Raw genomic sequence first — 14,753 nt, forward strand, 5'->3', positions numbered from 1 at the left:
ACATTCAGCCCAAGTTTGTCGTGATAATAACGACAACTGGGTAAAAAAGCGATGTGATACTAGTAACTCCTCTAGAAAAGTGGCTCTTAGCCGGATGGAAGGAAACATAAATAGTGCAATATTTGAAAGTAGACTTTATGCTAAAAAATAATTTTTTTTTATAATGAGTGGTTTTTGAGAGATCTACCTGAGGATAATGAGAAAACGGATTTGGATTAACTTTTTTAGTCTATGTTGTAGACATGTTGTATTTGCATTTATACCAAATTAACTTTATAATTATTATTACATCAAACATTCCGGCCAAGTTTGTCGTCGACAACTGGATAAAAAAAGCGATGTGATACGAGCAACTCCTCCAGAAAAGTGACTCTTAGCCGGATGGAAGCAAACATAGCGCAGTGGGTGGATGATGCTTATTGGCGGATGGGCGCGGCTTAGCTGCCGGCCAGACTTCATTGGCCTTCTCCAGCCACCCCCTGCTTTTTCGCCTGGCCCGCCTCGTCGAAAATCCCGGCTTCCAGTCAGATTCCGGGTTTTGTTAGACAATGCAGGATGGTGGAGAAGGTGGAACAGAAGGACAAGTGCACACCCTTCTCGATAATGGACATCCTGAAGAGAGGCGATCCACCCAACGTGCAACACCAGCACCACCAGGAAATGGTGCCTCTGGACATGTCCAAATCACAGATGCATCTGTACTTTCCGCAGATACAACATAGGCACAGTAGACAAGGTATCCATTATTAATTTTATTTAATTACAAAGAAAAATCCCATGATTAATTTGCAACGAAAAGATATTGTTATTGTACCATGGTATATAATACTTTTTTTAAAAACAAATTTAAACAGCTATATATATTTTTTATATAAGTATATTTATCATGGTTTTGTACATAGTGCGGTTGTCTACATTGTGTCTTAAATTTGTATGGAGGTGCAGGTACTTGTTCACATTAATTGTCTTAATGTATTTTTGAGAAAAATAGATTAATGTTTCAATAGAATGTACAAACATATTGATTTGAATAATGAAATGCGAGAGAATTTTTGTGTCAATTTTATATAACACATACAACAAAATATTTTGCTTTTTTTATTTTCTGGCGTATTTAGTGTGTTTTCCAGGAACTCAGGAAAAAATGAATGTTTGTAATATATGTTATTGAAAAACCGATACAAACCAGTAAACAAAAGAAGAAAAATGTGTGGTGATTAGTGACCGTTAATCGATATTTATTTAGAAATCATGAGATGCGGTCTGGTGTGATGTAGGTTTCAGAAAAACATTTTCTTTATCGTGCCAACGTTTCGATCTTTATTGAGATCATCTTCAGGGCTCAAAGTGTTTGTCTTCTGTGTAATTGTGTCAGTCTTGCGTGTCGTGTGGCACTCTCGACACGACACCCAAGAATGACCCAATTACACAGAAGACAAACACTTTGAGCCCTGAAGATGATCTCAATAAAGATCGAAACGTTGGCACGATAAAGAAAATGTTTTTCTGAAACCTACATCACACCAGACGCATCTCACGATTTCTAAATAACAAAAAAAGAAGAAAAATCTTATTTTCATGATCCAAAATTTCAAATATACAGGGCGGTTCGATGTGAGGCGCAATAAACAAATTGGCTGGTATTAGCCTGTAAATGGACTTCACACACACACTCACTCACACACACACACACACACACACACACACACACACACACACACACACACACACACACACACACACACACACACACACACACACAAACAAACACGTGTTCTCCGTTATATGAATTTTTAATAAAAAATGCGGGAGGTTTTAAAATGTACTTTAAATTATCTAAGTCGTCATCTAGCGAACCGTTTCTGCTAACTTTCTCCGTTATATACATTTTTCATAACAATTGAGGTAGGTTTTAAAATCGACTTTAAATTATCTAAGTAGTCAGCTACCGAACCCTTTCTGCTAACTGATAGAGTTTAGATAGTTGGTAAAAACCTATAAATAATTTGCTTTCGTGCTGTCTTCGATCTTTCTTATTTCCTGGTGTATTTAATGTTTTTTTTTTAGGAACTCTGGAAAAATTAGTATTTGTAATATATATTAATGAAAAAGAGATTTAAACCAGCAAACAAAAGGAGAAAAAACCTTATTTTCACGATCCAAGATTTCAAAAATACAGGGTGGTTCGTTGTGAGATGCAGGTGATGATAGCCTGTAGGTGGGTAGAATGCCGGAAAAACGTAGTTTTTAACTCATTCCATCGAGAAGATATATTTTTTACGAAAAAAAGGTTTTGCCACGCAAAAAAAGTGTTTTCTCCGTTATATGCCTTTTTATAAAAATTGAGGTATGTTTTAAAATCTACTATAAATTATCTAAGTACCGAACCCATTCTGTCAAATGATAACTGTTTAGTTGGCACAAACCTGTAAAATTTAGATATTGGAAGATCCTTGAATAATTTCAAATATTCACTACGCTGAAACAAAATTTTCTATGACCAATTTCACAAAAAGTGCTTCATTTAATAAGCTTTTGAATGGGATGCTTGATAAGATTCCATTTTGGAGGAGTACGGTAAATCAAACATCCTCACCCGAAAAAATCAAAGATTTTAAGCAAAAAAAAGATAATTTGTCGAGCACAGAAGTTTTTATTACATCAAAAACTAAATATTACAGATTAAAATTAAAAATAAATATTAAATGGAATGAAAACGGCAAAAAGGTTTTGAATTTTTGTTTCCTCATCAGGAAAAGTGTTGAATTTTAGAATGTCAGTCATACAAGAGCAAAAGTGTATAATGTAATAGTAAAAGTGTATAAAGCAGCCCAAAATCTGCAAGAATTAATTTTCTATGTGACAATGAAAGAGATAAGGAAGACTAGAAGGACTAGACAATACGTGAGAAGTATTAGAATGCACATGATGCAGTAGTGCTAAAATTTGTAAGGAATGAACCAACAAGTTTCACTGGATATTTTTAATTTGTTTTTAATTTTAATTTTAATCTGTTCTATTCTATTTTTCATTAATTCTTTCCCATCGCTCGAAACCTTGATTTTTACTATGATACACGTCGAGGGTTTGATCTACGTTCAACCTGGAAAAAAGGATGTACCGATCCAACCAACAACTGTACGATTCCAAAGCTTATTAAATGAGGCATTTTTGTGAAATTTTTCATTCCACAATTTCGACGCGATCATTTTTCTTTGCTCATTTAAATATTCATTAAGAATGGCCTGACTGTTTATAAAAAATTATCATTCCAAAACCTTAATTAATTGAAAGATATTAATTGGTCAAGCTGACCACGAAAACAAGTGAATTCCGAAAAATGCTCTGAATATCTGAACTGTGTCTCGTAGCTCATCTATGATGGCTTAAACTTAAGCTACGTTAGGTCTTGTTCCTTGTGCACTTATAAGGTATCCCAAAAATCAAAATTCGTTTACAGCAAAGATTTAGACAAATTGATACGTAATCAAAATTTCTGTAATATTTCTAGTGCTGTATTTAGATGCTGATTATGTTCTCCTTCCGATCTTGACGCTATTAAAACATCATATAAAAACCAAAGTTTAGTCCAATGTATAATGTGAATGTAACAAATGCAAGAATTTTTAACTTTTGATATTACAATGTTTGATGTGCTAGGTAGTGGTGAATACTAATGGAATGCACTTCGAGAAGCACCACTTTTTGATCCACCGTACTCCTCAAAAACACACAAATCCTTTTGAACAAACCATATGAATGCTTATTAAATGACGCACTTTTTGTGAAATTTTTTAATATGTAGGAAGTTTTGTTTCAGTGAATTTTTTCTAAAATCTATCAGTTTTTAAATTGTATAAGTTTGCGCCAACGAAACCGTTCTTAATTGTACTGAAAAGGTCCAGTAATGACTCTTTTTTGGACATTTAAAATACATTTTAAAATCTGAACCCTTTTAAGACCTCAATTTTGATTAAAATTGCATACGTAACGGCGATTGTTTTATTAATATTATTTTTTTTATAATAAATTTTTTTTTGTGGACAAATCAGGTTTTGTCCGAATTCATTTTTTTCACGGAGTTGGTACGAAAACCCATTTTTATCTCCTATTACCCAATTTTATTATGGGATCTAACATCGAATTACTCTGCATATCAATTTACAAATTTGTTTTATAAAAATACAAATATTTATTAAATTTCTCATAGCTTGAGATTGTACACAATAGTCTGAAAAATGAATTGAGTAGTTATTTTCTTCGGCCGAATTTTACATCACCTTGTACATCATCATTAGTCCAATTTTACCGATTAAGATTTTTATATGGTTAAACTCGCCAAATGTGCTTTTGATAAGGTTGTAACATTATTTATCGGTTGGTCGTACTCTTTCTTACCAAACGCTTTGTGTTTTGAGATTTTATTTGTTCATGTTTGTTCATCAACGTTGACAAACTGCAACACTCAGCAAGAGTTATTAATAAGGAGAAATTTGATCTGTTACTAGGAGGGAGAATACTAACACTATGTATACTTACTTAAGGTGAACTTCAGAAAACCCTTTATTTCTGATATCTTATGATATCACGTGCAATAAAATGTAAAATATCTATATTCAATAAAAGGTACGTTGTTATACGCTAATATTCATTTAAAAATAAATTATTATTGATTTACATCAAAAAAAAAAAAAAAAATGAAAGTTGAAAAAATCTTTGTCTATGCAAAATACCTTTGAGTTTCTTTAACATTACAAAAGATTTACACACGCAACAGTATGACACTCCTGGAATGTTAAATAATTATAGAATGAAGTATAAAATATAAATAAAAACGCAATTTAAATGATTTCTTAATTGACTTGACTTCATTTATTTTCATCTATTATATACAAGATTCTTGTTTATACAAGATTATTTTCATGTATTATGTACAAGCAGTGATTAGATTTCAATTTTTGATTGTAACATTACGGGCATTATTGAGAAAGCTACTGATTGGCAGTCGTTCTAGATTAATAATATAATATTAATTTTCTTAATTGGAATTTGAAATTTTCATATTTCTTCTGTCAAATGAACGTTGAAACATTAAAAAATAATGTTTGTGACGACCCGGATCAAAATATTTTGAAATTTACACATCGATTATGAAGTAAATATAAAGTTATATTAAAATTAAAATGAATTTCTTACTTATTGCGCTGTATATTTACCACCAAGAACGTACCAAATCTTGACGTACAATCACTTGTATATTGGGTGGCTTTTTTGGCTGATTGTGACTTCTGCCTTCTTATGTCCAAGTTTGCGGTTCCACAAAGTACGAGCATTTAACTTGATCCATTCGGCAATTGCTTCTTTTTGTAGCAGTTTAAATTTAACAGAAAGGTTCTGGTCCAGTTGTATAAAATCTCGATTTCTTCGAATAGTGTAATCGCCGTGTAACACCGTAATTTATATTAATGCAAATTGAATTTTGCATATTGTATGTTAAAGCTAAAGACACACAGTTAACTGTTAATAGTTATGAGATTTTTTTGTGTTATCGCAAAGGTGATCAAGTTGTAATCTGGTCTGATACTGATCATTTTGGTCTGCCTAACCTCGCTGGGTTTGTCTGCGTTTCTGCTTCTCGTCATCTTCATTGCTGGGTCTGTTGCTACTGTAGCAACAAACTAGTCATATGTACACTAAGGCGACGTAAATTGATTGAGTACCATAGTAGAAAGAAGCTCAAGAACAAGGCATCATACAATGAGATCTTACAATGAGAAAACAAAGCTTTTAGAATCCATGGGAATCAAATGGATGAACATAGTAACAAGATCTAAAACAAGAAAACATCCTATAATTTAAAATTTAGTATTATTTCCTAATATTCAACAGACAATAAAGTGCCAAAATTGACAGAACGCACAATGACGATTGCAAAAGCGGTTTGTTGTACGAGTAAATATAGTTTTGGGTGTAGAAGTTGATAAGTTGTTAAGAGTTGGTAAGAATTTTGAATCTTTTCAATTTTATATTAGTTCTGTAGGCAATTCGAGGTATAAAATGAATATATATGGGATGAATGTTACAATTATCAACACGTTCTAAATTGACACACTATTTTAAAATATTATATAGTGTTTTTTAAACTAACGTTTAATAAATTCAAAATATGTGTTTACAAATATTAATCACCATGTTTCTCATAAAGTCGTAAAGACAGGGTTATTTACACGGGAGTAGCCGAGGCCGGGATGTTATGACAACCTGTCTTCACACCACCGTAAATTAACTGCTCGTTTAAAAACAAGATTGGCTCCCTCACACTCGAAAAAGGGTTATTTGCTCGTTGTCAACCCCGTCCCCAGGGGTAAATAGGGTTCTGGTAAGGAGCTTACGCTAAACAGGAAACCATATACGATGAAGTGAAGGGGGAAAAAGTCCCATCAAAAGAGTAAATAAAGAGTTTGTATATAATAACCCGCTCCTCTTTTATAAAAGGGTGGCTGTTCTACTTCGTTGTCTTCCACTGTCTGCTACCTAAAGGACTTTTTATTCTCCCTTCAGTTCCTTTTTATCGTTTATTATTTTTTCAAAATAAGGATTTACCCAAACTTATAAGTTGAAGAACCATATGGGGGTTTAATATTATTAAAATCAAGTCACATTTTATAATATAGATATAAATAGCGATACTACAAAAAAAAAAAACCTTTTCCGTTCGTTTCCGTTGTTTACCATTGGTGAATTATCGGAAAAAGTTAGTAAAATTTTTAAACAACAAGGTTTTAATATAGCTTTTAGAAGTACGGGTTCATTTAAAAACATCCTCTCAAAACCTAAAGACAAAGTAGACAACTTGGCAAAAAACGGGGTTTACCAACTCAATTGTAATGATTGTGATATTAAATAAATAGGACAAAGCGGTAGAGAAATAAAACAAGAGTAAAAGAACACTTGCCTAAATCGAGCAAATTTTCGGAATTTAAGGACCATCTAAAAGAAACAAAACATAATTTTAATTCAAATCTAAATACAAGAGTGTTATATAGTTTCAACAAAGGGAGACAAATTTGAAATTAAAAAATGTAAAATTGAACATGGTGATAAATGCATTAATAATATAACAGATTTTGATCTATCTCCCATTTTAAATATGTACATAAATAATATCAAACATCCAAATAATTAAACTAATTTATTATAATTGTTATTATTTTTATAGTAATTAATAATATTAAGTATTTTCTAGTATAATAATTATTTGTGTTATAATTTCCGCGTTTCGCACGTTCAAATTGAGCGCCATTAAAAAAATCAGCTGGTAATTGGAACGTCGCGTTGGCGGAGGTATCAGCGGGTTCACTTTGGCAATTCATGTCGAGAGACGTGGTTGTAGAAGTCCTTCAATCTGATGATGAGCTAAAAGGCTCGAAATCCGGATCGTTGCAAAACAACGTACTGTGAGTAGGAACTATCTTTTTAAAAAAGGATTTATCATTTCTAGAAAAAACCTTGGTGTTGTTTTTGTATGAGTCAATTGCTGAGAACTCCATTAGGAAATTCAACTTTTCAGGGCAGTTCATAAGATATGAAGGAAGTCCCTGTCTCCTCTAAAAAAACATTGGCCATGTGTTAATAGTCCCATTTTTTATTGTATCTTTATTGCATTTTATATTTTTAATGTATTGTAATGGAACATGTCCCGTAAATATACTTTCTAAGGCTTTTAATTCCTTTCTATCGAGTAGTATATTTTTCTTTTCGTCTAAAGGGTTGTTTCTGCTGGCCTTTATACTAGCCTCATGGTATAGGCTCCAAGTATGTGCATTGTTCTTTGGTAACACAAGATTCTAGCTCTATTTTTAATGTGGCTATAATTTACATTTCGATCTCAACAGTTTAACTTATGATTTTTCCTTCTCGAAGGTGGGATAATAGGTCATCTCAAAAAATCAACAACCAGTTTTTCTTTCAATCCACAACGTTTCGGATTTATTTTAATCCTTCCTCAGGTGAGTTAACGCAGTGGTTAAAACAGTGGTCGTCAGTCATTAACATTTTGAAACAGTTTTTTTTTAAAAAGAGCCAGTGTGGTACATATTTAAGTCTTTCAAACTCCAAATCTTATTATAAGCTATAATTTATTCCATAAAATGGATTTGGGCTATGAGTGGTAGCGAGGCTTCATTTTTTAGTTGTCTCCTGCTTCGCTGCCTGAAATACCCTCTTGGCCTGGGTCCCACCTTAGCGATTGACATTTGCATTTTTTAGACTGTTCAGTAGAATTTAAAAACGTATTCTACTTTTTTCTATTCTTAGAAATTTTTGTTTTAATGTTGATATATAAGGGAAATTCATCCAAATTCGTCTTCTCCAAACATAGATTTGCAGGTTTCTGCAAATAGTTATGCAATATACTAACCTTCGCCATTCACCTAGATTTCTGATTTTGATTTTTTTTTTTTTTTCAATTCCTGAGTGAGGCTAATTTAGCGAACTACAGTGACTTTAAGAATCCCTTCGCAAGCTATCGCCAATATCATCTGGTTGAATCGTTTAGAGTAAAATTGTGATGTAGATGACTTGAAAAAGGACACCGAGTACAACACCAATTCCTCAAATTATGATAACCATAAGAGAGTTTATCATAAAGATTATTATCGCATCGAACATGTCTCTACGATTTTCTAATAAATCTAATTTTAAATCTCTGAACATATAACTTCAATTAAGATGCTCGCAATGTAAACGTATCTTAAATCCTCACTGCTTCAAAAACATGTTTTGAACGTTTTCAATGGAAGTTTACTATTTTCTTAGTATGAGCTCCTGACTGGGGTGTTAGATTCCAATAGAGATATTACAAGAATGTAAGTTTAGAAAAGACAAATTATTAAAAATTGGAAATTTTTTACGCCTTTGTTTGTAATTGTTTTTCTATGCCTGTGCCGGCTAGAACGTCTGTGAGATCTAGTTGGCATGTTGATCGAGAAGGCACCTCAAAAAAAGACAATAGGAAATGGCTTTATTATTTTCCTTTTTTTGTGAATTAGTGCTACAGCCATATGAATTCATTTAAATTAATTACCATTGTATATCCAAGTGCAATAAACAACTTCCTGCATATCAAGAGATAACTTTTTATCAAAAATTATTCCGAGATCTTTTACAAAAGGCCCATCACGTAAAGAATCAATATTATATAGTGTATATTTGCTTAGTGGTCATAATTGACCATATCAATTATTCCAATTAATTATTCTTTTTATCTAAGGTTTTTGGTTGAGATGAAAAATAAGTCTCACGAGTTGGTGTCCGAGGGGATCGAAGATACGGTAGCTCAGTGGTCAGAGCAGCGGCGTATTGAGCCCAATTCGGGTCGTGGGTTCGAATCCTGCTCGTGACACTAATTTTTCATCTCATCCAAAAACCTTAGATAAAACGAATAATTAATTAGAATTATTAAATTATATAAAAATTATTGGCTTCACTATACGATGTAAACGCAAGATATATTTTTTTATATTCAAAGCATATTCCTTTGCAAAAACTTTGGAATATCTTTTATTGTAGTGTCAGGGACCAGGGAGACCCGTCCCCCTCGAAATGGAAGGTCTCGAAAAGTTTTGGGCGAACGATGGCATATACGCAGGAGATAAAAATATCTGTGTAAAATAATATTAGTTATTCAGAAATCGTGAGATGCGGTCTGGTGTGATGTAGGTTTCAGAAAAACATTTTCTTTGCCAATGTTTCGATCTTTATTGAGATCATCTTCAGGGCTCAAAGTGTTTGTGTTCTGTGTAATTGTGCCATTCTTGCCACTGAGTGGGCACTCTCAACACGACACGCAAGAATGGTACAATTACGATTTCTGAATAATTATTGATTAACGGTCACTAATCACCACACAATAATATTAGTGTAGGAAGATTATATTTATATAATTTAATTTTGATATTCGTTTTTATTTTAATCTGTTTTATTTTGTATCTCTTTCTGTATTGTTTAGTTCACCCATAAATGTTTGATAAATTAGGTATGTTTTATTTAGTTAAGATGTATATTTTAGACTTTTGTTATTTTTTTAATATTGATAATATGATGAAATTACTGTTGACTTTTTTTAGGAGTTTGTTATCTTCCTTGATGTTATTATTTGATAATAATATATATATATAATAATAATGTTATATCCTTGATGTTTTTGCTGTATATGAAAAATCAGAGATAAGGCGAATTCTAGTATGATTACGTTCGACAATTCTTACGATTTATAAAGACAATCTCGAACTGCAAAAACATTTCAATAAGTTTTTTTTTTTTTTTAATTTAATTTATTTATTTGTTACCTATACAGAATTGCATACTATACAAATATGTACACATGCATGAAATATCACACAGCACAACACTAGCACTAATGCCAGCACTGCACCGGTAGGACACATGCTTTGAGGAGCCAGCCATTGCTATGATTAGGGATCAAGGAGGTCCCGAGGCAACGTCGGTTGAGGCGTAGTGGTGGGTTGTCAGGATGGGAATGAGTGGATAGGGCTCGAGCCGTATGGTTAGGATGGTTTGAAAAGTTGGTATGGAAGGGTTGAAATCTGGACTGGATTAGTTCGTTGGCAAAAGGAATGTTGAGGTCTTTGTGGATAGTGAGGTTAGTGACATAATAGGGTGCTTTAACAATTTGTCTAAGGACTTGTGCCCCACAATTCTACTCCATATGTCCATATTGGTCTTAGTAAAGTCTTGTATAGTGTTAGTTTTGTCTTAATTGTCAAAGTCGATTTCGGTCTTAAAAGTCTTCGTAGTAGTCCAAGTCTTGTATTACGTTGCTGTTTTTTAAGTCTTGTGTGGGGATTCCACGTCAGTCTGCTGTCGAGATATAGTCCCAGGTATTTGACTTGAGTGGAAACTGGTATCTCTTTGTTGTTGATGTACAATGGAGGGCAAGACTGCTTTTTCAGCGTAAAAGTACACTGAGTGCATTTTTCTTCGTTCAGTCTTGTCCTCCATTTTTTACACCAGTCTTCGATAAGCTCAAGGTGTTCCTGGATGTTGGAGGTAGCTTGGACAGAATTCGAGTTACAGGATAGGATTGCGGTGTCGTCCGCGTAGGTGGTGATAATAGTGTCAGGATGTGTTGGTAGGTCAGCAGTATAAATGACATATAGGACAGGACCAAGGATACTACCTTGCGGTATACCGGCCTGTGTCTGTTTGACTTCTGAGAATTCGTTGCCGCACCTCACTCTGAAACAGCGGTCAGTTAGGTAGGATTTCATTAAAAGGTAATAATGGGAGGGTAGGAAGCGCTTAAGTTTAAAAAGTATGCCTGGATGCCAGACCCTGTCGAAAGCCTGTGCTATGTCTAAGAACGCGCCCAGGCAATACTCCTTTTTTTCTAGGGCCGATGAGATGGTGTCGACTACTCTGAAGCATTGTTGGATAGTGGAGTGTTGGGGACGGAAACCGAATTGATGAGAGGGAATGATATTATAGGTGCCAAGGATTGGTATTAAGCGTTTTAAGAGGAGTCGTTCTAGGATTTTGGACATTGCAGGAAGCAGGCTAATAGGTCTGTAGGATGAGATCTGGTTAGGGGGTTTGTGAGATTTAGGGATGAGAATAATGACGGAATATTTCCATAGGAGATTTCAATAAGTAAAGTTTAATTCATGCTATTTGAAAATTTTGAAGTTTACAACAATAGAAGTTCAGAAAACGTTTTTTACTGAAAATAAAAATCTAAAATCGAATAAGAAATGGTCAGAGAACAGAAAACACCAATGCATTGGAAAGAGGCAGAGGGGTTTTAGCGAAGAGGTTGATTTGTTGGGTACTCGTAAAAAATTTACAGTGTGCTTATAATCAGAACGGAAAGCACTCGACCCCTGAGTACATGAAATAGTATCATTTTGCTGGCCCTTTTAAGACGTCGTAAATAGAGTAGCCACTCAAAAATGACCGAATTCCCCGCACTGAACATCCAGACGGAACACGCCGGATAATGAAAGGTTTGAAAAGTCGAAAATCAATTTATGCCAACTTTCATTCTGCCAACTGGGTGGAATTTCTATCTTACAGAAAGTTGAATTCGATACCTTTTCTATTTTTAAAACTCAATAATTATTAACTACGATTGATAATTCTAAGCTGTTATTATAAATAAGTGCCATTGGTCATCTTACCTGAAGTTTGATGATTTAGACAAACACGTAATAAACAAATTTTCAAAATTTTTGACGGCAAATCCTAGTGGGCCTCATATTAACAAACACGCGGTTAATCTCAAATACAAATGTTAAACAACCAAATATTTAAAATAAACATCTAAAAATGAATTGTAAAATATTTTTCTAAATTAGACTAAATTTTAATTGTGAAATTTCGAAAATGTACTTCTTATTGTTCTACTACTTACAATTTCGTGAAAATTTACTTCTAAGCTAAGTTTAAGCTAACAGAAAATAATGTAGATAAAATACTGGGTTGGTGAAAAATTAATGCAAGTTTTAAAAATTTGTTTTATTTTCGCAGGAACTTGTCATGTAAACAAAACTAAATCCCAAAAACTAATTTATGGATTATAATAAATACTTTTAACTGTTATCTTTTATCCAAAACATTTTAGTTTATATTGAATTTTATAAGAATGTGGACCTGCGAAATTAAATATGTATGTCCAAACTAGATCTTCGTCAAATTTATTTGCATGGATTTTAACTTGGGCGAAGTCACTGAAGCATTAGCGAATGCACGGTGCATGGATGGTTTCAGATATTTCGCCTTGGACATTTCGTTCTCTAAGTCAGGGAAGGCCGCGTTAGGCTTTCCGTTGTGGACGACGACCAACTCAAAAGGGTGATTGAAGAAAATTTATGTAAGACAGCATGGGAAATTGCGGAAGAGCCTAGTGTTGACCACTCAACCGTTGTTCGCCATCTGGCCATACCACCCAAAGAAATCGACGCTTTGAAATTTGCACGTTTCTTCTGTTGCGTCACCAAAATGATCCATTTCACGAATGAATCATGAAGTGTGATGAGAAATATATTTTGTACAATAACAGGAGGTGGTTGGACAAGGATGAAGCGCTAAAACACTTCCCGAAACCAAATCTGAACAAAAAAAGGTTATGGTGACTTTGATGGTGAAAAGCTCTATATTTTCCTTAATTATGGTAAAACTATCGCAGCATAGAAATATTGCCAAGAAATTGACAAAATGCACGGAAGACTGCAATGCCTTTGTCCAGCATTGGTAAACTGTAAGGGTCCGACGCCAGGCCATACGTCTCAATGCTAACCCTGCGGAAACTTAAGGACTTAGGATATGAAATCTTAGAGCACCCACCATATTCACTCGACCTCTCGCCTACAGACTTCTACTTTTTTACGCATTATGATCACTTCTTGAGGGATAATTTCTTTATTGTAAGTCGAAATAAAGATTTTTATGTCAGTGGAATTTAAATTACATGAAATAAAATTTTTCCATTTATACAAAATTTATTTAATAAGATTTACAATATTATTAGTTTTATGATAATTATGATTATTTTCTTCTAATATACCTTTGCTGCTCATTTTAAGATTGCAATCATCACGAACCATTATCAACAGACTCTCTCTCACTCACTCTCTCTCTCTCTCGCTCTCTCTCTCTCTCTCTCTCTCTCTCTCCCTTCCTCTTTCTCTTTCTTTCTTCTTTCTCGAAATAAAAGTTAATTTGAATTGGTTTGCTCATACATATACCATCATAATAGTTAAAAACCATCATTGTATATTACCAACAGTTTGATACTTCTTATACCACATAATATTTTACTATAGATGTTGCAATTATACGTTACTCATGTGACATAATATTTTTTTTATTAGTATTTTGTTCGATAACGAATTATTGCTACGCAGCAACTGCGACAACCCTGCCAAAGTCTCAAGAAATATAGAAGAAATATGAGATTTATTTACTTAAGTCATGTTAGCTAAAGCAAGAACTAAATCTTTTGAATTAAATAAGGTCCAGAGTATTTCTTTAATCACATTTCAATGATAAAAATGTTTAATGCTTCAATTTTTCAAAGCGAGGACAATAGATCATCATCCTAGGAAAATATTAGGTTGCAATCAAAATTCACAATACTCATTTACAACATAAGCGAACAATGGGCGAGGAATTTTATACAATAAGAGGAGTAGTTACAATAAATAGTAATAAACTACGTAGACAAATTAAATGCCAAGTAAATATGATATATATATCATTAGGGTGACATACACTCGTGGTGATCTCTTTCTTTCTCTATCTCTATGTCTATCTCCATCTATCTATTATATATATCTACAATAGTGGTAATCTTTTTAGTCGTTATTTGAATGAAAAGCCTAACCATTTAATTAACTACCCCTAAACATTTAAAAAGTAATTTCATTGTTTCTATCGTATCATTTTTTTATATACCTTTATTTCTCTCTCTCTCTCTCTCTCTCTCTCTCTCTCTCTCTCTCTCTCTCTGTACTTATCTATCTCTCTCTCCCTCCCGCCCTCTAACTCTCTCTCACTCTCTCTCTCTCTATCTCTCTCTTCCTCCCTCTATCTCTCCCTTTCTCATCTCTCTCTCTCTCTTTCTCTCTGTACTTATCTATCTCTCTCTCCGTCCCTCCCTATAACTCTCTCTCTCTCTCTCTCTCTCTCTCTCCTCTCTCTCTCTCTCTCTCTCTCTCTCCTCTCTCTCTCTCCCT

At 33.6% G+C, this 14,753-nt stretch overlaps 1 protein-coding gene across 1 annotated transcript in view; it reads left to right on the forward strand.

The window, feature by feature from the left end:
• Positions 1-546: 546 nt before the first annotated feature.
• LOC106662457 (homeobox protein Nkx-3.2-like) overlaps positions 547-14,753 on the forward strand; it is a 19,269-nt gene continuing 5,062 nt past the window's right edge. The window contains exon 1 of the mRNA XM_014386556.2: positions 547-736. Coding sequence (XP_014242042.2) covers positions 556-736 — 181 coding nt within the window. The 5' untranslated portion in view covers positions 547-555. The remainder of the gene's footprint in view (positions 737-14,753) is intronic.

This window comes from Cimex lectularius, unplaced genomic scaffold (genome assembly GCF_000648675.2).
Source record: "Cimex lectularius strain Harlan isolate CLEC.00 unplaced genomic scaffold, Clec_2.1 scaffold240, whole genome shotgun sequence".
Lineage (NCBI taxonomy): Eukaryota > Metazoa > Arthropoda > Insecta > Hemiptera > Cimicidae > Cimex > Cimex lectularius.